The sequence below is a fragment of the Carcharhinus amblyrhynchos genome, chromosome 30 (genome assembly GCF_965287045.1).
Source record: "Carcharhinus amblyrhynchos chromosome 30, sCarAmb.v2.hapA, whole genome shotgun sequence".
Lineage (NCBI taxonomy): Eukaryota > Metazoa > Chordata > Chondrichthyes > Carcharhiniformes > Carcharhinidae > Carcharhinus > Carcharhinus amblyrhynchos.
Genome location: NC_137353.1, coordinates 13980415 through 14004896, shown reverse-complemented (window position 1 = coordinate 14004896; position 24482 = coordinate 13980415). Strand labels below are relative to the sequence as shown.

Here is a 24482-nt window from a genome sequence, read left to right as displayed (position 1 = left end):
TTTTAAAGTTTTAAGGTTTATTTATTAGCGTCACAAGTAGGCTTACACTAACACTGCAATTAAGTTACTGTGAAAATCCTCTAGTCGCCACAATCCGGCACCTGTTTGGGTGAGGGAGAATTTAGCCAATGCACCTAACCAGCGCATCTTTCCAACTGTGGGAGGAAACCAGAGTACCTGCAGGAAACCCACACAGACATGGGGAGAACGTGCAGCTACTGCACAGAAAGTCACCTGAGGCTAGAACTGAACCTGGGTGCTGTGAGGCAGCAGTGCTAACTACTACATATCTTACTAATTCCTTTAACACACTTCTTAAAACCTACCTCTTTGGGCCACTGCTCCTCCTAATACTTCTTTATGTTGGCGTCAAATTTTGTTTGGTCAGTGGGCCTTGGGGGAAGGTGCAAAGTGAATGCAGGTTGTCCTGCTGCCCAAAAAGAGAAGGTCTCCTTGCAGGCTTGATAATTAGGAACATCCAATTAAAGTTGATCCAGGGTGTTGCCCTCATTGGGGAGGTGGGGAAGGTGAGGGATTGAGGTTTGGGGAGGAGGGTTTTTAATTGCTGTTGACACAAGGCGGTGGGGGGTTGGGCAGTAGTGACGTTTCTAAGCTGCTGACAACACCCAACGGGCAGGGCGAACTCCCTCAGCACTCCGATCGACGCTTTATTGTGGGAAACATGTAAGTCTGTACCGACTTTACCTCAGCTTTTGCTTCTTTACCGTCCCCCCTTCCCGCTAATCGGCTTTTTCCGCTTCTTTTCATTACTTTTTTTTTTGACCGGTCCCCCGCTTCTGTGTCCTGCCCGGCCGAGAGGCCGTGCACCCACCCCGGCTCCTAGGCGAGGCCGCAGGCTTTTGTTAAGAGGGAAGGCCGTAAGCTTCAGCTGTACAACCCAGGAACTTTTAACGAAGCTTCATTTCAGTCTCTTATTTCCTCCCAATGTTAAAATTCACCACCAGTTCCAAATCTCAAACTAGTTTTCAAAGTGCTAAAGTTACTTTTAAACTGTTATCAAATCTTTTTGACATTTCGTTTCAGGGAAGGAAGCAATCTGTTGCTTTGTAATTTGGTCCTCGACCAATTTTAAAAGCATATCTGCTTCCTTTTTAACATTTTAACTCATGTCTGCGGTTAAAGAATTTTGTTCGGGTCTCATTCCTGGAATTGCAGTAAATATTTCGCCATTGAATCTTATTTTATAAAACTTAAGTTGATGTGTAGCTTTTAGATTTGTGAATTATAACTTGTTGCTAACTTTTGGTCCAAAAAAAGCTTTGCATTTGCAGAAGATACAGCATTTGGTAGCTGTTTAATTGCGCCTATGAGTGGATGTATGCAGAGTTAAGTCAAACTAGCATGATTAGTCTCGGCTTAAATTTGGCTGAATAAAATCTGAGCATGGAAGGAAAACGAATGGGGTGTTGCAAATGCTTGTGTTGAATCCTGTGGAAAGTCTCTTGAGGTGGGAATTTAGGAGGTTTTAAGGAACTTGAGGTTCATGATCAATGTTGGTGGGGCAAAGTAAGTAGGGAGTTTTATGCAGCTGTTGCAGTGACCCTTAAACTATGTGAAGGATATCCCCTTGTTGAAACATGTCTGGAAAACCCTATTCTGACCTGCTATTTAACCGTGGTCTCATTGCTCTCTGTAACTGCAGAAGTAAAATCTATATGCTAAAAGAAAATATAATTTATGTTGGCCCCTCTTTTGTACTTGAGGACTTGAAGTTGCTGAAGTTTGGGGAAGATGAAGTGAGGCTTGTGGTGGGTATACATTCAAGTGCAAAATGTGATGCAGACTGTTAGATTTGCATAATTTTTAATCAAATTGAGTTATGCTTTGGAATCTGAATGTCTTCAAATTAGTACTGTATTCCTTCATTGGTTTGAATATGTTGCCATTGAAATACAACAGGAATATGTTAATGAACTCCATTGCTCAATGTTAGGGGAAAAATTGTTAATGTATCATTGGTTGCTGTTAACTCTTGAACCCTCTGCTGTAAAGTATGTAAATAATAACTAATGCAAGCCACTCTTTTTTTCACTGTCTTTTGAATTTGTGCCAAATTGCAGTACTTGAGAAGCAACTGGCATCCTCCATTTGAGCCCAGGATCTCTGAACTTTTTAAGAACTTGTTCTGAATATGAATTGTGCTTTTAAGTATCATTAGATGCCTGTTGCAACTAAACTCCACTCCAAACTACATGGTTTCCTGGAATGTGAACCTATTTGGATCAAAGTTGGCAATGATTAGTCATTGACCTGGTTCTTGGGTAGCTGCACTTGTTTGGGATGTGTATGGACTTGTGCTAAACCAGCATTTAGTTTTGGTGACTGAAAATCTGCTGTGACCTAAGTTTGGAATAAGTTGCAGAGTTTTACAGAATAAGAATGGGGGCAGGTGAGGATGGAAGAGCAGTGTTCTCTTAATCAACACTTTTCTTGATCAAAAGATTAGCAAACTTCATGGTAAGTTTGGAAAAGTGTAAACTTTTTTTCCTTGTATCCAGGGAAAACTATGAAGTGACAGTAACATAAGAATGAATTTTTGCTATCAGCCATGTTGAGGCATCCAGACTTGTCACTAGGACATGGCTTGCTGTGAAAGCAGCCCAGTGTTCTAGCTTATTCAGTGAACTGTTACTAGTGTTCTGATCACTCAAAATTAACATAGCAACAACTTGCATTTGTATCGTGCCTTAGTATAGTGAAACAGCCAAGTGCTTGACAGGAGTGTTATCAGACAAAATTAAGCCACGTGGGATATTAAGAATGGGGCTGGGAGACAGGATGACTGATCAGAAGTTAAGTTTTTAAGAAGCATTTTGAAGCAGGAGAGGTGAAAATAAGCAGTTGAGTTTATGGAATGAATTTCAGAAATAGGGACTGAACATCTGCAGACATAGCCACCGACCAGTGCGACAAATGGGGTGGAATGCACAAAAGACCAGAATGTGCAGTGATCTCAGGCTGGAGGTGGTTAGAAGGAGGGGTGAGGCTGTGGAAAGATCTGAAAGCAAGGATGAGGACCTTAAAATCAGGGCATAGACAGCGCTGTTGAATGAGCACAGTAAGAAGTCTCTCAATGCCAGGTTAAAGTCCAACAGGTTTATTTGGAATCAAAGCTTTTGGAATGCTGCCCCTTCATCAGGTGAATGACTCACCTGCTGAAGGAGCCGCGCTCCAAGTTTGAGATTCCCAATGTGATGACAAAGGGATTTTCACAGTAATTTAGTTGCACTGTTGAGGTAAGCTTGCCTCTGACACAAACTCCAGTACCTGTTTAGGTACACCTGAGGGAGAGTTTAGCATGGCCAGTGCATCTAACCAGTACGTCTTTTGGACTGTGGGAGGAAATCGGAGCACATGGAGGAAACCCATGCAGAGATGGAACGTGGAAACTTGGCGCAGGCAGTGACCCAACCTGGGTCCCTGGTGCTGTGAGGCTGTAGTGCTAACCACTATGCTGCCTCTGGTGTTAGCGAACATCATTCCTTTTGCAGATGCATCCTATTTAAAAGGATAAAATCCAAATTGACAAACTGAGCTGTCACTAAAGCATTAACTTGTTTGTGACTTCAAATGCTGGTGGAACTACATTAGTTATTTTCCTCCCAGAGTTCAGAAATTGCCACTTAGGCATCTCTCCACAGGTACCATTTGCACTCACTCACAAGTGGCTGTGGTTTATGTGCAGACTTTTAATGAGAGGGGGGGTGCAATCATGTCTTGAATCTTAACTGTCTGCATTTCATGGGACTTCGCTATTTGCTTTGTATCTCAAAATCCATGTACCTGTGCTGTTTTGGCTAAGATAAAGCAAGTATACATTACATGCAGATTCTGGGAGAATGATTGCACACTGACCTCTGTCACTGCAGTGTTTGCTTTTTTGCCAATGTTTCAGCTGGTTTATTGACTGCCTTGATTTGGGAGAGGGTGGGGGACCTTCTCGTGATTTCAAATTCCTCCATATCTTGCATGTTCTCCGTGACCTTATATCTATCTGTGATCCTCCTGATTTCAATTTTAATTGTTGCACCGTTGATTGTCATGTCTTCAGGTTCCATACTACTTTAAAGTTTTGGGTCATTGTGTTCTGTGCCTATGTCGGAGTTTGTGTTATGCTCGTCTGCTGCTACTTGGGGAATTTGTAGAAGCTGCTAAGTAAATGCAAGTCATTCTTTCACTGGCATGTATCTTCCAAAGCCCTGGTTGACTGAAGCCGGAGTGTGGACCCATTGTCTTGTACATACAGACGAGGTTTGGTAGTTTGCCCTTTGAGTAAGTGTAAGGCAAGGATTTAACGTAGCCTGGAAAGGTAAAGTTTCTAGGCGTGCGTAAACTTAGTGACTTACTTTGCTGTCCATAAGAATCTGCTTTACTTTCCGCGGGGTGGGATATCATTGACCACTTCAAACTGCGTGCAATTTCAATACACCACTTGTGCAACTTATTTTAAATGCATTACCCTTCATAATCTTTGAGGATGACTTACAGCTTTGAAAATTACTCTTCCCTGATGAGATTGCTTCATGGTTCACTTGTAGCCTTCGCTGCATAATGCAATTGCTAGCATGGATCCAGCATTGTTGGCTCCAGATGAATAAACTTGGAGATACAGATCTTCCTCTTAATGGTTGCAGGAGTTCCTGAACGTTGAGGCTACCAATGTTACTTTAATGTGAATGTGCACCCACAGAATCCCTACAGTGCAGGAGGCTGCTCGGCCAATCTCGTATGCACCAACTCTCCAAAAGAGCATCCTACCCAGGTCCACTTACCATGGCCAATCCTCCTAAACTGCACATCTTGGACTGTTGGAGGAAATCAGACACTGGGAGAACATGCAAACTCCAGTCACCTCAGCTGGAATCGAACCTGGGTCCCTGGCACTGAGACCTATTAGTGATTGGATTTTTTTAGCAGTGCTTTGAAGTGCACCTGGTGTCATTGTCTTCCACAATGTCTTGGCTTCAATACAGTCCAAACTATTATAGGCTGCAGGGTGTCTGTTTGCCACACTTTGCATTAAGGTATGGTTCAAGTGGGGCTGATTTTTCTCACTGTCTTGACAAATTATCCAGCCATGCATAATCCTTGGAACTTTATGCAGGAAGGAGCTCAGACTGCAACTGTTAGGCCAGCATATCTTTGCACACAGCAAGGCAGCTGAGGCTAACTATTCAGCTTTTGCAACCTTCTGTAATATCTGCATTTTTGGCCATGCTGTTCCCTTTGAGCTCTAAAATTCCTTCCCTAAACCATATTGCCCTTGTTTGCTTTCCTTCTCTTATGATTCTCCCTGCAACTAAACTCTTTGCCTGCTGTAGTAATTCCTTTTGTGGATTGGTTGTCAAATTTTATAAACATTCCCTGAAGTTTTACTATGGTTAAAGGCAATGTTTATAAAGTTGCTTGCAGCCAAAGTCTGTTTGGTCCATGTGGTAATGCAGCAAAGTCCCCCAGATAATTATTGGTTGAGGAATAATTTATAGGCCAGGACACCCAGGAGAGCACCCCTGCTTTGCTTTCCAAATAATATTGGTGTTGTTGTGAGAGAGTGGACAAGGCCTCAATTTAACTTCATCTGAAAACCTGCACCTGTGGCAATGCTGCATGACTGCTGTGAAACATCAACCTAGATCTGTGCTCGAGTTTCCCTACTTCCTAAATGAGCCATTGAGTTTATGAAAATGCTTCATCCTTTTTATGTTACAAGGGCTGCTGGAATCTTAAGTCCCGTGCATCAAAAGATAACCGAAAAAGGGATGCCACAAACTTGGTTTAATGTTTTCAGTTTATGGAAGTTTCTAGCTGCTTTATTCTGCACCACAAGATAGACCATTGGAAAGTTCTAAAGGACTGAATAAAACTTATTGGTATTGTTGGGGTAGGGAAGAAATCTCTGCACCTTGGAGCAGACTCAATCTTCCATCTATCAAATGCATAAGATCTTGGCAACAGATGGCCAAAGATTTTTTTCTAAGCTTATCTTGGAGGGAATTCCAGCACATGAGTCTGGGCATGGATACCATTGATACAACAATTCAAGGAGTGCTGAGTTCATCAGAACGTTGTGGGGTTGGTAGGAGTGAGGCAACAAATGGTTTTGAAAACTAAGATGAAAATTTGTAGGTTATAGAAACGTAAACTAGAAGCAGGAGTAAGCCATTTGGCCTTCTAAGCCTGTCCTGTCATTTTTGATTATGGCCGAGCATATTCCATATCCTGAACCTCCCTTCCTCCCATCTCCCCTTAGTCCCAAGAGCTGTATCTAATTTCCTCTTGAAACCAGATGATGTTTTAGCCTCACTACTTCCTATGGTATTGAATTCCACACATTCACCACCTCTGGGTGAAGAAATTTCTCCTCACCTCCGTTCTTGGGAATGGGACTTGGTGCATGTCAGGATAGCAAACTTTGCTTTGGAACTCTTAAACATGAAGTGCTCAGTCTTACACCAATGTAAACTGGGCTAACAAATATGTATGTATTCATTTACTGTGGCTTGCAAAGCTTTTTTAAATTCACCCAAGATTCTATAATTCAAATAGTGTGTGGCATTTAGGAATAAAGCACCCCTCCCTGTCTTGTTCCAAAGACACTACAGCAAACTTGCTTTGCTTTTGGCAGTGGTTTAAAAATTGCTGCAGATGCTGGAATGATAAACATTGGGTGTTGAGATCTCCTGCGATGATCTCAATGGTGAGATGATTTTTGGATCTGCTGTTTGACATTTCAATAGCTAAATGGCCTTTGGTGTGCACTTGCAAGATGCATTCAATAAAGAAAAAGACCTTTCTCAATCCTGGGATACCCTAAAGCAATGTCAGTTCTTTGCATCAGTTTAACATTATGAATATGTCCTGATGGTGAGACTCGAATGTACACGTGCAAGCTAACTGGAGCAATTAAGCTCAATGTTTTGCTATTCAACATTGTGCCTTGTGTCTCACCAATCTGAGGTGTATATCAGCCATTACTGTGCCACTGGGTCAAAACTCCTGGCTCTCCCTCACCTAATGGTACTTGGCACTTTCAGAGGTTCAGACTGCAACTGTTCAAGATGACAACTCACCAATACCACCTTAATGGTAATTGGGCTTGGATGATAAATGCTAAGTCTTACTAATGAAATAATAAATGGGAATTGGAAATTTTCTGTGGTTATCAAAACACCCAATTAAATATATTTTACACAGGCTCTCACTTGGGAGCCTGGACATTGGGGACGTTTCACAGTAAACTGATACAAAGATTTCACATCTGTTTTGTGTAGACTAGTCTCTGGCCTATGCCACGCAGCTGGTAATGGGAGCAGAGGAGATGAGAGAGACTGGCTCCAAAAGCGTCATCGCCAAATGCAGATAAGGAGCTTCATTGTCCTTAGGTTATAATTATTATCAAGTGATTTAGTTTTCTTCTGTGGATGCGTCAGTAAGTCTTTCATAACCACCTCCTAGTGACCTCATTGGCAATCACTGCTTAAACAAAAGATTATTGACAATTTTGTAATTGGTCACTTCTTAAAGGGCAAGTGATGGAAGCCTTTCTGTACAAGATTGGCTCTTGTTAAAAATAACCTTGTGCTGTTTTCCCACTAACTCCTTCAGTCAGCAATTTTTCCCTTCCCTTCCAACCCCACCGCCCTGAGCAACAGTATGCAATTAGCTGATCGCAGCAGGAAGTACACACAGGAGATGTGGTTCTATTTCCCAGTTGTTTTTGTGTTGTATGAAGAGTTCAGACCTTGCAATAAGTGCTATTAATAGCATGATGTGTTTGGGTGCTGTGCTAGTTTGAATTCTATGCAGTAAACCTACGGGCCACAACTGTCACACTAAATTCAGTAAGGGAAGTCACTAATGTTGTTTTAACCACCTAACAGGGCACTTAGTGGTCCATGAGTAGGAATTTGTGTATATAGCTCCCTTTTTTAGAATCCCTTCAGTGCAGAAGGAAGCCATTTGGACAATTTGAACCTGCGCTGACTCTCCAACAGCTTACTCTGGCCCACCCCATGCCCTGTCCCTGTAACTCCACATATTAATCCCCCTAACCTTTTGGGAACCATGGGGCAATTTGCCATGGCCAATCCACTAGCACATTTTGACTGGGAGGAAATATGCGCAGACACGGAGCATATGCAAACTCCACACAGTCACCCAAGATTGGAATCAAACCTAGGTTCGTAGCACTGAGGCAGCAGTGCTAACCACTGTGTCACCAAGTGCCCACTAGTGAATGATTCCATTTAAAAATAGCCCAGCAATCAAATTTTATTCAACCAGATAAGTTATTTCTTAGTAATAACCCTTGACTTATAAAAGGGTTTTTTTTTAAAAAAAACTATTTTGATGCCAGCCCATTGCTTGAATTCCTGCTCTCCAAAGTGAAGAGGTTGATTTAACAGCTGTGATGGCTGAACTTGAGTCTGAGCTTTCCTCTTAAAATGGACTTGATTGATAGAGCTGAGATCAAGAGCTCCTTTCTTTTAAACTACAGGTACCGACACTCTTCAGCTAATTTTTTTCTGGATGCCTTTTGAAATGTAACTTCCAGTGGCTGGGAACCCCAGCTCTTGGATGTGTCTTGCGGCTCTTTCAGCTGCAAGTTGTGTACTGCTGTGCAAATAGCTTCTGATCAGTGCTCCTTCCACTCACATTGTCGGCCACTTCAAGACTTGAACAGCAGGTTTGGTGTAAAGATTCGCATTCTAATCAGTAATCTGTGAACAGTCTGTGCTTTATATGCTCTGTCTGAGGCCAGAACTCTCCATTCACCTGACGAAGGGACTAACCCAAAAGCTTGTGTGTTTACTATCAAATAAATTGGTTGGACTAAAACCTGGTGTTGTCAGACTTTTTACTGCAAATAGCTTCGTACAGCCTCCATTATGCATTACAAAAACACACTTCCTGCTGTCCCCGAACTGTTGAATTAGCTGTTGGGTCAGCTCAGGTCTGGGGAGGAAGGAATGGGGGACAGGGCATAGTCCTATCCAGCCGAAGTAATTAACCTTTTAAATGTCTCGGCCATTAACTCGAATGCTTTGCTTCTCTCGGGTCTTGAAGATGGAGACAGTAGCTTCCCTGGAGGTTAGAATAGCACTTTCAAGAAGTTTCTGGTTACCTTTTATGGAAAATGAATTTTCACTGTCTGTATATCCTTGTAACCCACTTGGGGCCTTTGACTGCTTTGAAGGTGTGAAAGATCAGGTGATCTTTTGGCAACTATCTTTAAGGCATCTTAAAAATAGTTAATGTTCAATGCCAGAACACGCTTGATGATGCATGGTAGGCTTGGTGACCAGCAATCCCATCGAACCATGTAGTAGAAATAGAATGAACAGCAAGACACCACAGTACTTTTAAGTGAGTTCGTGCTCATAAAGCATTGACCCAACAAATCTTCATTCACATTCTTATGTTGTGTAGTTGATACTTACTTTCAGTAACTTCTGGCAGTTTAAAAATTTTACACCGTGAACTCAGTTCTCCAATTTCTTTTCCAAACACCCCCTGCAAAAAAGGGACTCCTAACTTTGCTTTTGGAGAGCACTGACCCTGGTTCTGCTATCCGACTGAGCCACTCGCTTAGTATCTTCCTCAGGGTTAATGACTGTGGTTCGCATTCGGTCATACTGACTTGATATTAACTCTTTCTATCTGTGCAAATGCTGCCAGACTCAGTTTTTCCAGCGTTTGTTTTTCACATTTTCAGGTATACACAGTGGAGTTTGAGTAACTGTTTTTCAATTCAACGGATAGTGCCTACTGTAACGCAATGGCTAGTACTGAGTCAGAGGGTTGTTTTTAATCACTGCTCTGCAGACTTTAGCTGTTTTTGGAAAGTCTTTCATGGGACATGTGTTGACGGCCAGGCCAGCATTTAATTGCCCTTGAAGATGGCAAATTGTTGCATCCGTGTGGTATAGGTTCTCTAATAGTGCTGTTAGGGTTCCAGGTTTCCCACCATTGAAGTCTTGAGCGATCCTCATCACACATCCTTTTTATTCTCACCATTTGTACCACAGGTACTGTTTATTCAAAGTGCTGGGGATTAGTAACCTGGCAGAGTTGTGTATCTTTCATTCCTATGCTCCCCCCCTCTGATCTTCTGCCCCAGTCTAGGTAATAGTGTCTATACCTTGAGAAATTCAGAGCTGTGCGCTTGATCTAGAGGCTAGGATGGGATCTGTGATCTTGGTCAGTTGATTTTTCTGTGCTGTTGGCTTTAGTATAACAATAGTTGGGTGGGTCATAGTACAAGACTAAAAGGGGAGGTTCTAACTGAAACCTGGAATCTAATTGTCACCATGCCAGTGTATATTTCCAATTGGAATATAGGGAAATGTTGCTCCTACAATTATTACTATTACAATTACAATACCCACATCATGCCTACAATTATTATACAGATCAGATCTCCCTCTGGTGGCAGAAGATTGAATTGCACTGGGTGCAATTCAGCACAGGGACCTGGGTTTGATTCCTGGCTCGGGTCTGTGTGGAGTTTGCACATTCTCCTCATGTCTGCATGGGTTTCCTCCAGGTGCTCTGGTTTCCTCCCACAGTCCAAAGATGTGTGGGTTAAATTGATTGGCTATGCTAAAATTGCCCCTTTAGTGTACTGGGATGCTTAGGTTAGAGGGATTAGCAGGTAAAATATGTAGGGATATGGGGGTAGGGCCTGGGTGGGATTGTGATCAGTGCAGACTTGATGGGCTGAAGGGCCTCTTTCTGCACTGTAGGATTTTATGATTCAACCCCATATGTTGGGGTTGGCCCTCATTTTTGGCTGCTCCAACATTTTTCCAAATGTCCATTCTTACTCACCTGGTGTGCAACTATTCAGCTGTGTAGAACATCATTGTTGCACTACACTCTTCATGTTTGTGAACTACAGCAGTTGGTAATCCGTTGTTAGTATTACATCCCTTAGCAAGGGTGGTGAAGTAAATTTGGATCACATACAAACTGCTGGTGTTGAACAGGCCAGGAATTGTACAGTGCACTGCTTAATCTGAGATGTGGGACATTTGGCTTATAACACCATATTGGTGTTGTGATTTTTTTTTTGTGCGATACCTGTGAAAATATTTGCACTTGCATGAATTCTACCTCCACATTCTTATTTTTCTTTTGAGTAGCTAACACTTTGTAGACTGTAAATATATTCCAACTTGGACCATACTGCACCCTTGATGGACACCCCTGTTATCCTCATAAATCTGCTTTAACTCCAAGCCACATTTTCCCACTTGTTAAGATTTTCTAGAGCGGTTCCATGGGCATGATCTGTCCTGCTCTCTTTCAGGTCTGCCCCAGGCTCCTCAAGTAATCCACCAGTTGGATCAGCACCCTATGGCAGCAACAGGAAACTACAGCAGACCCAGGCCCAAGTGGATGAGGTAAGCAAGAGTTTGACAGACTACCTGAGTGGTGATTCAGTGTGGTGTCGCTATACAATAGCACATACAATATACACTCAGTCTAGTTGGATGCACTCATGTAAACAGCAAGCACACCAAAATGCTGGTAATAATTCATGAAGATCTGTAGGAAGAGAAATAGTTAATGTTCAGGATTGCTGTTGCTATATGTTTTTGTGGTTCTGAGCAGTTGATGCTGAATATTCCTGGCTGCTCTTGTAAAGGACTCCTCTTGTAAAATGCAGGCAATTTGGACAAGGTAAAGGAATAGAATCTTGGAGGTGCACAGTCTTACTGACAGCAAATTCACAGGGCTGTTGCAAAAGGGAAATGTGCAACAGCTGGAAATTTGAAATATTCAATAGGCCAAGCCTGCACCTGGGAATGACTACAGAAGTAGCATTAGATGTTATCAACCTCTTATCAGACCTGGAAGAAGTTGAAGATATAACAATTTGATAAACCTCCACCTAGGGAGGGGAGGAAAATGTAAAATATGATTAACTAAGGGTTGGCAAAGACAGTTGAGACTTGTGTTAAGAAACAGAAGGTGTCCAGAAAAGCTGTAGATGTTAAGTGCAATCATTACTAGCACCATGACACAAGCTGGTAGATGCTGGAGATTTGAAAGATAGGAAAATTCTCTAATTCTGGCAGTGCCAATAGAGAGAGTTCTGCATCTGCAGAAATGGGTCACTTGAGGGAGTAGGTTATAGGCTCCATAATGGTAGTTATACTCCATCCTGGAGTGTATTAAGAAAAATAAATGAGACACGTAAGATAGGTGCCACAATAATCGCAGGCTACTCCAAATTGGATGTGTCCAGTTGGCAAAGATAACCTGGAAAATTAATTCAGTGCATTTGGGACAACTTGGAGCATTATGTTCTGGAGCCAACCAGGGAGCATGCAATTCTAGACCTGGTATTCAATAATCTATGGTAAAGAAGCCTCTAGGTGACAATGATCATAAAGCTAACTGAAGTGAACAGTGAAACAAGACTAAAATGGGAAAAGAGTTGCTAAAGCTAGTGTGGATCTTCTAAAATCTGCGGAGTTGATGATGGAAATCCAGAAAATGGTGGCATTGTACAGGTATTGTATCTGTCGTCTTTGTAAAAGAATTAGAAAATCTCCCAAGATATTTGAAAACCGAGATGAAAGGGAAGGAAGCATCCTCGAGGAAAAAGGTGCTGGGAAAACTATTAAAACCAAAGCAGGCCATGCCCCACAACCAGATGGTGTGCACTAATGTCGTAAAAGAAGTGTTTGCAAAGATAGTAAAGCCATTGGTTGTAATCTTCCAAAAATCAAGTGGATTTGAAAATTTAATGCCCCTTTATCCATGAATGAAGGGAACCACCAGCCAGTTCCCCTACCAGCCATTGTAGGGAAAGAGGTTACACAAGAACTAGGAGTTGGAGTAGGCCATCTGGCCCCTTGAGCCTGCTCTGCCATTCAATAAAATCATGAACAGCTCAGAGGAAGGCCACTTGGCCCATTTTACTAACACTGATGTTGTTGCATGAGCTATCCAATTCATCATTTTGCCCCCTGCTCTTTGCCTATAATTCTGCCACTTTTTCTCCATATGTTTGATTTAACCTGCTTTCACTGTCCCTTCACTGATGTTTCTCTTGACCTGCATTAATCTCTTTGCACGTTTAATTTATAGCCAGCACATTCACGCCATTTGACCCAAAAATGGTCCATGTTCATGTTTTACACCAGCTTCTAATTTCCCGTGTTTAATTTGGAAACAATGTTGCGGCTTCCTAACTGGTATTTAAAATTCACCATCTTGCATTGGCAAACTGGGCAGCTATGTCTGTGTTCCTGCACTCAACTTCTGCCACTGACCTGCAGCAGTCGAGTGATTTGCAGATACCAGGGCACCTTGGAGTCACTGGCCCAGGCAATCAAACTCATTCCCCACTAAGTGTTGAAGTTGGTGGATTATGATCAAGATGCCATAATTACTGTAACTTGTATATAGGAGGCAGTTCAACCCATCCATGCTTGTTGGCCCTATGAAGGAGTAGCCATAAATAATTCTACAGTCCTGTTTGTCCATAACCTGTTCCTCATTTTTAGTACCTATTTGGTATCTTTTCCAAGTTGTTAATTATGGAATTGGTTTCCACTGCCTTTATTCCAATATATTCCATCATGACTTAACTATTGAGGGAAATTTTTCTCTTGTTTCAACATCTTGCCTTTTAAGCCATGACTCTTTCAAACAGAATTGTCTTAACTTTTTTCAACGTCTAATTGACAGCATTCTGGTAAAGTTCATCTACACCGTTTGATGCATTTGCATCCTTCTGAAGTATGGTGTTTAGAATTGTCCTGGTTGATATCTGTGGAGGAAGGTTGGGGAGATGTACATACAGGGTGTGGGTGGGATGAAGTCAATACTATTGACCAAATTATGAAATTCAATCTCATCATATCTAAGCTTTCACTGGGTGAAAAATAAAATATATTTCCTCATTTGATCCCTTCCTTCATGTACAGCTCAGAACTATAGAAATTTCAGTGAAACTCATTGGCACCATCTTCAGTTCCTTGTAGCTGCTTCTTTCACCCTGGAAAGCATTGTCCAGCTGACATGAGATGCTGAAGTTTTCCATTAGGGCAAATGGATATATGGGAAAATGTAAATTTGGCCTTGGCAGGAAGAATAAAAAAAAAAGCACTATTGCTGAAATGGTGAGCCGTTGCAAAGTACGTCTGGGCATCTTGGCGCATGATTCAATCGTATACAAGTACAATTAGATTTTCTAACTACCAGCTGTCATTTATTGCAAGGACAATTGAATACAGATATAGGGAGGTTATGCTTCATGGTACTCGTGAGACAACATTTGGAGTACAGTGCAGTATTGGTCACCTGTAAGGAAGGATGTAGAGGATGTGTTGGAAACAGACGGTGTACTAGACTAATACAAGGATTGTCTTGGAGGAAAGGGTGGATAGGCTAGACTTGTATCTGCCGGAGTTTAGAAAGTAAGAGATGACTTGATTGAAACATAAGATCCTGAGAGATCTTGATAGAGTGGATATGCAAAGTTTCCTCTTGAGAAAAGAGGTCACTGTTCAAAAAAAATTAAGCCCAAAATTGGGTGACTTTTTTCCTGCATTTTTGGGACTCTTCCTGAAACAGTGGTGAAAGAGTCTTTCAGTACTTTTTAAGGCCAAGATGATGGGTTGTTGGAAGTAGGTGGGATGTGCATTTGAGGTTACTATCAGTCATAGTCAGAGGTTTACAGCATGGAAACAGGCCTTTCGGCCCAACTTGTCTATGTTGCCCTTTTTTAAACCCCGAAGCTAATCCCAATTGCCTGCATTTTGCCCATATCCCTCTATACCCATCGTACCCATATAACTATCTAATGCTTTTTAAAAGATAAAATTGTACCTACCTCTGCTACTGCCTTTGGCAGCTTGTTCCAGACACTCTCCACCCTCTGTGAAAACAGTGCCCCTCTGGATACTTGTATCTCTCCCCGCTCATCTTAAATCTATTCCCTTTAATTTTAGACTCCCCTACCTTTTGGGAAGACATATTGACTATCTATCTTGTCTGTGCCCCTTATCATTTTATAGATTTCTATAGGGTCACCCCTCGGCCTCTGATGCTCCAGAGGAAAAAAGTCCCAGCCTATTCAGCCTCTTATAATTCAATCCATCAAGTCCTGGTAGCTTCCTAGCAGATCTTTTCTGCACTCTTTCTAGTTTAATATCTTTTCTATAATAGGATGACCAGAATTGCACACAGTGTTCCACCTGTGGCCTTACTGTTAGATCAGCCATGATGTTAAATGGTAGAGCAGGCTGGAGGGGCCAAAGTGGCCTATTCTTCATTTGGGTGTGCTTCACAACGGAGCTGATTAAACAATTATACAACACACAAGAATGCCTTTTGGCTCGTTGTCAGTGCCGGTTCTATTTTGGAAGAGTTATTCAATTAATCTCTCTCTCGTCCTCTTAGTCCTACAATTACTCCAAACGTTTACCAATTCTCTTTTGAAAATTGCTATCGTGTCTGCTTCTGCTCTTTCTGACAGTGCACAGCAAGTGAGATCTGGAATGTAGGTTTTTTATGCCACAGTCTTAAATCTTTGTCCCTTAGTTACTGACCCTCCTGCCACTAGGAACAGTTTTTTTCTTGAGCTTTACCATTTTGAACATCTATTGGATTTTCCCCCTGATTTTCTCAGTTCAAGGGAGGCCAAACCCAGTTTCTCAACCTTTTTTCAATATAATTGGCATTCTGCATCCCAGTATCATTCTGCTAAATTTCTGCACTCTTTCAGGCCTTGACATCATTCCTAAAGTGTGTTACCTGAAATTGGATTCTGTGCTCTTGCCGGCCTAACTGTGATTTGTCAGTTGGCTGAATAAAAGAAAAATGATTCTCATTTTCTTATTGGGGAGAAAAAGATGCATAATCCATTCTGTTTGAGGCTGAATGCATTTCCCTACACAACCTGGAACAGAAACTGAAGAACCAATGTGCTGGGATAAAGTTCAAAGATAAGACCTGGTAGAGGCAGTGAATCATCCATATTCTGTAAATGGCAGCTGAAAAAGGGGTTATCCAGAATTTTGTATGGGATATGATGAGCATGGTCTTGATGTGGCAGCCAAGGAAAATGAGGTACTGATGCTAACCTTTCTTTCCACTATTGAGAATTGATCTCCATGGCAACAACCTAATTGCAGGTGGAGATGTGAATATAAATGAGTGGAATTGACTGTGTGGATGTGGCCCCTCTTCAGTTGCTGCGAATGTTATGGCCAACTTTCCATTCCTACCCACTTTTCACCCCATCCAATGTCCTGCTCTCTGTAGCCTGTCGCATTTTCCCCATCTCTCACCTGTCCTTGTTCTGTACACCTAGCTTTTTTATCGCCATCCTCTTATTCCTGTCTGGGAAAAAATCAAATTAATTGTTAAATTCCTTGGTCAGTGTCAATTTGTAGCCTTCTCTGATTTTCCCCACCTCCTGAATCCTTGACCTCTTGTGCATTATCCCCCTTTGTCCTACCATTGATTTGCCATAGTTCCACTTCTTTTCAGACCCCTTCATCTCCCTGTTCCTCTTGAAACCCTCATCATTTTTAACTATTTAAAATCTCTGTGCTTCCAAGCACCTTGGGACTTCAGGAAAGGTCATACTGACTCATGGTTAACTGTTTCTGTCCACAGGTGCTGCCAGCCAGCCTGAGTTTATCCAGTGCTTCGTTTTTATTATCTTGGGACTTCTCTTGGATACTAAGTAAAGTGGGTGAGGGAGCTGGTGCCAGTGTCCATCTATGGAGAGATTTAATATCCCATGTTCTCACTTGCTAATAAGGGATGCCATACAACAATTATTAATAAGTATTAACTTGCAGTGTCCTTGTGAAGCATTTAATAAAACCTCTTTTGATCTTTACAGTTTGTTCAGTATGTTTGAAGTTTGCGGATACTTTGTGAGAGATAAGATGCTCTGGTGTTCAATCTTCCGGTTATCTATACAATCAACAGAGAATTTTTTTCTTTACATTCCCTTCTGCTTTGTTGGCATTAGGTCGTAGATATCATGAGAGTGAATGTAGACAGAGTTCTTGAACGAGACCAGAAACTTACGGAGTTGGATGACCGAGCTGATGCACTTCAAGCTGGAGCATCTCAGTTTGAGACCAGTGCTGCAAAACTAAAACGCAAATATTGGTGGAAGAACTGCAAGGTAAGGTCTAAGATCTTCTGTTTTACAGTTGGCTTTAGTTCCATCTATCCAGTTTTTGAGACTAAAACTCCCCTCTCTCTCTCTCAGATGTGGGCAATATTAATAGCCGTCATCCTGATCATCATTATCATCATAATTGGTGAGTATTCAAGTTTGTCATTGCTCTTAATCTTTTCTCCTTCTGTCAACTTGTCTCTTTCTGGTTCGCCCCCTTCTGAACAGCTTCTGCTTATCAACTCCAGCTGAAATCAGATTTCTGTTTAAAAATCTAGAAATGGTCTCAGTAAAAGTGACATGTCAGATTGTCATTTTAAAAAAAAACAGCTGGAAGGAAGCCTGTAGTCCTTGCACAATCTCAACTCTCAGTTCCATGCCCACCATGTGATTGACTCTCCACTGCTCTGAAGTGGGGGCAATTCTGTTGTTTCAAATTGGATTACCGGGGGAAGGACAATAAATGGCAACCTTGTCATTGGCACCCACATCCTAAGAATCTTCTCTTAAAATCTAGCTGAAATCCAAACTTACAACAATGCTAAGCATCTTCTGTAGCATATGGACCAGTGTTATCCCATCTGAGGCTTGCATATCTGCAGTAACCCGGAAGGAATAGTCATTTTGGTAAGGTGTTTGAGAAATTTCTTGCAGCCAGTTGCTTCCTTCAGTATACACAAAATTCAACACCCCAAACCTGCCACCATTGAAGTAGTCAAGTAATAAAAATGTTGTATGCCGTTCTCATGACTAAGCTGCCTTTTTCCTTTTTTTTTGCAGTTTGGCAGACCTCCTCATAAGAATTAACTTGCTTGTTGGAAGTTGAAGGCAGACGAGGATTTTCGGTTTCAACCCACTTTATCTACTTTTAAAAGTTAATTGGTTTAAACATTAACAATCGGGGGAGATTTGATTATAATCAAGAGTTCAGGTAAAGTTGTAAAGCATTCAACTCTTCAATTTGACCCCCCCCCCCCATTGATCTCCCAAACTGGTAATGGGCAAACAAGGCAACAGGACACCATTTGACAGCTGAGATTAGCACCATGGCTTTCGGGACCAAACGTTCTGCAGGAGACAAGTTCAAATGCTGCAAACGCTCGATTGTCCTTGTGACTCCATTAAGGAGGTTGCCACACATTTGAACTCCTGATCATGATCAATCTTTATCAAAATGGTTGTCTGTAATTATCAAGCTGAGCTGATGTGATTTTTTTTTGCTCTACCTCCACAACCTTTCACCCTATTAATTTTTAAATAGGCCTTTTGTAAATTCCTGGCAGTTAAAACCCTACTTGGAGATTTTTAGATGAAGCTGGAATACAAATTTAAAAATGTTGGTGGGCTGCTATTGCTAGTCCTGGCCACCAGGACTACGCAAAGACTGAGTAATGCATCATGAATGTTGGTGTGTGCATGGCAATGTGGGCTGTCCACACACCAAATCTTAAAAGGAATACTCTGGATGAGGGGCAAAAATTCTTGCTGTCTGGATGTCCAGGTGTAACAACTGGTCAATAACAATAGTACAATATTATCCCCTTGCATCTGAGGGTTTTAATGTTCTAATTTGCCAGAGTGGTGTTTCCTTTTGCCATTTCAGTTGAATGAGGAGGATGATTCCTGAATTTGAAGTTTGCAATGGTCTTCCCCTTTTCATTTCTGTACAAACATATTGGTTATATCAAGCTGATGGTAGCTCCCTTTCTGAAGTTTACCCTTTTACAGTTGGATGACATTGTTTTCAAACCATTGCCTCTTCTGTGGCGATTTGTTTCAGTTTCAGCCTGCCCGAGGCTACATCAAGATGAGCTTGAAGGAAATTTTATGACTGTAAATAGGTTGTCTTCAACACCAATGGTTAATGGGTGTAGAATAGTTCAAATCCTGCCCCTTGAGCTGGAAGAGGTAAGGTACAGAGGGTGACTTCTTGGAATGAACTGTAATAGAGCATTGCAAACTTCTGGATTTGGGCAGTAATAGAATTTTTCTTTTGTCAAAATAATATTGTCCTCATTGTGCCAGTTGCCTCATTGTCCCTTTTCTTGAACACTCCAAAAGAAAAGCCAAAAAGATGCTTATTTTGACTCTTGCCTTGTGCCTTATCTGTTTGCCTTTAAAAGTTATATGGGTCGCCACTTTGAATCCGTGCCTTGCTAAAGGGAGTTGAGCTTTTAATGACCATATACGAACCTTGACAAGTGACGAGATTTACTTTGAGGTTTAACACTCTGCGCAAAGTGGGAGTAACTTGATGTTTATTTACCAGATGCTGTTGCTTTAGTATAATCTTTTTAGGTATTGGTTGAAGGCTTAGCTTGTCACTTTTTCAACAAAAACTTGATTATAAGCCTTTTAATTGTATCTCCAGCAATTGGCCTGTGTTCATGAACCCAAGGAGATCATCTTTTGCACAAAGGACCTTTTTAAAAGGAAATCTGTACACTCCTGAATAGGGCTTTGAATCCAAAGCATTCACAGCATCTGAACAGGCTAGTTGCTCTTTCCCAGTCCAATGGACCAGTCGTGCTGGCCCACTTGCACTTGTCATTCACTTTTGCTGGTGATACTCTTAGATGAATGTTGAAAATTGTCTAGCACTGTAACTTTTTAATTGCACTGTAGGCAAATTGTGATCAACACATTGGTATTTTGAAAAGACCACCACAGCTGCTGCATTTTTGTTAAAGCACAAAGTCACTCAATCATTGATTTTTTTTTTTTGCTTCTCCCTTTATGGGTTAAAGGGAGAATCAGAGCTGATCACTTGCCTTGACTACTGTGCCCCCACCCCCATCCAGATCTGAATAACAGCATTAATTGACTTGGTCTGATCAGAGTGGTGGTGTATGCAAAAAAAAAATAATGAAATCAGTCAGTGCCTGACAGGTAATAAGTCAAGTCAGGTTTCGTGAAGATGGAAACCTGAATTAACCATCACTGTTGTATTGTTGGTATAATTGAGCACCAAAAGGAAAACTTTTTACAGTATTTTTCAATGAATCTCATTACATAAATATTGGTTGACATGACTTTTTAAATTTGAGGTGCCTTAATGCCTTCAGCCAGCAAATTTAACTTCTTCTGAGTTTTGTGATTCTTTGTCAGAACTTGCTGTTTAGCCTATTGTGCTGTAGTTACTGCCACTCAGGCTTAAAAGTGCCAGCAGTTATGGAAACCCAGACAAGTGCCTCTTTGGGTTATTAGTGCCCCACTTTAAGCTTTTGTATTAAAGTGTAATTGTTCGGCTCAGCATTGCAGCGAGGCCTGTTCAATTGTATTTTATTGTATGGAAGATTTAATAAAAGATGTTTCACAATCCTGAAGGCCTGTTTGAATTAATGTACACAAGTGTAGTTCTGTGTACTTTGTCTTCCTTTCCTAACACTAGCCCCCACTCCTCCCCAACTTAACACTTTGCATATCAAAACTTACCTGAAGCAATAGTCTCTAACCAAGACTAAGGTTAGATGGAGCAGGGGAAATTGCAGAGATTTGACAAAAGTTGTTCAAAGTCATGAACTCTTTTAATAAGAGTAAGCAGTAACTGCATCCAATGGCAGAAGAGTTAGTAATCAGGCTACACAAGAACCAGAGGTGACCTGAGGAAACAACAACGATTGCACTGTCTGAAAGTTGATGGAAGCAAACTCCATTAATCTCTTCCAAGTTTTATCCAATTCTCTTCTGAAAGGCGCAACCTTGTGCAGGGGAAAGGAGTAAATGGATAGATCAACAAGCATAATCAACCACATTGGCTGCCTTTTATTGTGTTATCTTACATGAGCTCCATTTGAGGTGTAGAGTCTTTAACATAATGAAACTTCTCGAGCTGCTTCATTAGCATGGATGCTAAGCCAAATGATAGAGGATGACAGCACGCTCATTCAACGTTGGATTTTGCAAGGAGGAGGAAGAAAGTTGTCAAAATATTGAGCCAGAGGTATGTTGTCTACCACGGATGAGACCCAACTTGAAGTGAAAAGTTCTGGCAGTTGTAACTTTCAAGAGATGGGAAGGATTGAAACCATGAGGGTTTCGAGGACAAGGATGGGGATTTTAAATCTAAAAATTCTCCAGCACCACTATTTGAGAGAAGCTAGCAATGGACAATTAATTGTCCTTTCCAACAAAGCCCACACCCTGTACTCAAAAGTGACTGGTGAATTGGACTGCAAAATAGGTGTGGGCTACAGGGTTTCAGATGAGCTGAAGTTATTGCATAGTGCAGAATAAAGTGATTACAGTATTAATAGTTAAAGACAAGTGTTCTGATAGGTCATGGCCTGAAGCATCTGTGTCTCATCAGACGCTGACAGACTTGCTGAGCACTTCCTGCACGGTCGTTGTTCAGATTTCTAGCATCTGCAGTATTTTGCTTTTGTATTAGGGCTTTTCCTTTGTGTTGCAGGCCAGTTGAACTCTTACGGTCATTCTGTCTCTGCTGGATACTAAACCAGGTATCCTCATTCTGCTAGATTAAAGCTAGTGCCAAATTAACTAATGGGTTCATCTGCCTGTTCTACTTTTCATCTATTATTGGAGATGTATTGAGTGGATTTTGCAGTCAGCTGTGTTAATAACTGACTGGGGTCTCAAACTCAAAGGGATTTTCACCCACGTCGTATCCAAAACATCAAACTTCTTTGGAAAGTAGCAATGCAATCTATTGATCAGTTCAGCCAGATGTGACTGAATAAGACTTGTCATTTTATTGACAGTTTCCTTATTAATAGTTTCCTTTTGATCTGTAGTAGTGTGGGGAATGTGTGGTTGAGGCCTTTTTAGTTGCGCTCACCAATCTTTCAATGACTACTGAAATGCATCTTTGTTCCCAAAAAAAATCAGCATCCTTACCTTACAGACATGCTTTTGATTCTAAACAAACAGAACTTAATTTGCAAGGAAAGACAGTGAATTAGAATCCAATTTTCCTCTCCCCCACCCCCATCCCCCATTGAATTAGAGGGGACATTTTCTCAAGGAGAACAACCTTTGTAAACTGCCAAGCACCTGACCCTTTTAACAGCCAGCGCATCTCTGTGCAGAACAATAAATGACTGGCCCTCACTTCTGGACACTTCTTTGTAAAGCCTAGTGGTCAGTGCGCTATGTTCAATCAAGTTCACAACTTGCACAACTCCTTTCAACACCAGGTTTGGATGGAATTCCTCGTGGCAAGTGAAGCAATGATTCTGAACAAATGTCATGACCAGATGGTTTCTCAATCCTTTATAACTCCACTCTTTTTGTTTTTGCCAGTCATGTTGGCTGCCCCATTGAGTCCTTTGTAGTTGACCCAGTTGAGTCTGCACTTTACAACCATGTAGGTATTCAAAGCTTTGTGCACCAGTTGTCCCTGGTCAGTAATGTTAACCAGCACAACAATTTCATTGTGCCAAACATAACTAACGTAAACTAACAAACCTGTAATGTGTGTACTTTCATCCAGTTGTATTGAAAAATTCCTCACTTTTTTAACCTAGAAATAAGCTGTACCTATAAATTTTCACCTGATGAAGGAGCAGCTCCCAAAGCTTGTGACACTAAACCTGTTGGACTTTAACCTGGTGTTTTGAGGCTTCTTACTATAAATTCTCAGCAATGTGACAGATTTGATGAGACACTGTGTGTTACCACTAAATGGGATGTATTTCAGTGGATTCCTCCTCCAAAGACTGAACCATGTCTAATGCTGCAGGGAGAATTAATTTCTCTAACAGTGTGGGCATTCTCTTTAGCTACACAGTAAGCTACCATGTAAGAGGCTAGCTGTGCTTTGTCATTTCAATGTTAAACTTCTGCTAAGAACTTGAGCTGATGATTTTAGTTGCTGCATCCGGTGAAAAATATCCACAGTTTGCTCTCCGGATCACTATGCTTAGTCTTCAGATTTTCAGTTTCGAGTGTTTTAAATACTTATTTGCAAGTGTTTCCCTGCATATAACACACATGGGCTTTGCAGCATGATTTGTGCTAGTGCAATTGACAAAACCACAGAGCAAAAAAAATCATCATTCTGCTCTTTTCCTGATTCTAGTTTTTGCTTTGCAGGCTGTTCACCAGGCCTTGGCCCTCTAGTTATAACTAATGTCAATACTGCTCTGTCCTGTTGTGAATTTGGTTGAGTAGCTACCACTCTCCATATTCTAATGAGAGATTCTGGCCAGTAAGTTTATCATCTATTGGTGTCTCGGCCCTCTCCCATAACAAAACGATCCTTGCCCATGATGGGCTTACTAGAAAAGGAAAGAAAATTGGTGGCAAGTGCACGTACAGAACTCATTGGTCTCTTTTATTCTTGCCTCACCTAATAAGTGATTACCTCATAAGGAGGTGATCTCATGATATTATTGCTAGGCTATTAATCCAGAAACTCAGCTAATGGTTTGAAACCCACCATGGCAGGTGGTGGAATTTGAATTAAGAATCTACTGATGACCATGAAACCACTGTCAATTCACTGGTTCACTAATGTCCTTTTTAGGGAAGGAAATCTGCTGTTCTTACCTGGTCTGGCCCACATGTGAGTCCAGGGCCACAGCAATGTGGTTGAGTCTCTGAACAAGTGCAACTAGGGATGGGAAAGAAATGCTTGTCAGCCAGCAATGCCCATGTTCCATGAATGAATTTTTAAAAAAAAATCTAGTCACATCCTGTGCAAAAGTGAGAATTTACCCAAAGAGAAAATGGGGGAGGGGGGGTGGAAATCAGGTGGTCTTTGGAGATCAGGTTTGATGACCTATTTTTCAATAGCCTGCAACCCACCTGCTGCTTGACTCCCACTTTGGAAAAACAGTATCGTTCGCACAGATGAGTTGGTCTCTATATATTTTCAATGCAAGATATCTAATCTATCCTAAGAGGTTGCGTGTATGTGTTGAATTGCAAATATCAGTGTTTGTTCAGAATGCAGGCAATGGCAGGAGTCAGTGTTCTGGACTGAACTTCACTGCATATGAGCAGGAAAGCATTGATAGCCCACAGTCAGCTCATCGCTAGGGCAACCTGTCCAATCAAAAGGCACAATGTGACTTCTGGCTGGGTGAGGTCCCGTGTGATGAATGGCCAATAGCATTGGGAGGCTGTCAATTTAAAAACCCTGCACTTCCTCATTGTGCAACCACGTGAGATCCTTGAGCATCTGGGGTTTTTTTTTTAATTCATCCGTAGGAATGGACATTGCCCATCCCTTTGCCCTTGCTCAGAGGATAGTTGAGAGTCAACCATATTGCAGTGGCTTTGGAGTCACATGTAGGTCAGATTAGGGGAGGAAATCTGCCAAAGTACAGTAGTAAACCAG

General features: G+C 41.5%; 1 protein-coding gene across 1 annotated transcript; it reads left to right on the top strand.

Annotated features, from left to right (window-relative positions):
- Nucleotides 1–609: 609 nt before the first annotated feature.
- On the top strand, nt 610–20505 carry vamp3 (vesicle-associated membrane protein 3 (cellubrevin)). Its single transcript, XM_080215083.1, has 5 exons — nt 610–684; nt 11333–11426; nt 17027–17185; nt 17273–17324; nt 17960–20505. Coding segments are annotated over exons 1-5 (327 nt in total). The 5' UTR covers nt 610–682; the 3' UTR covers nt 17980–20505.
- Nucleotides 20506–24482: the final 3977 nt, after the last annotated feature.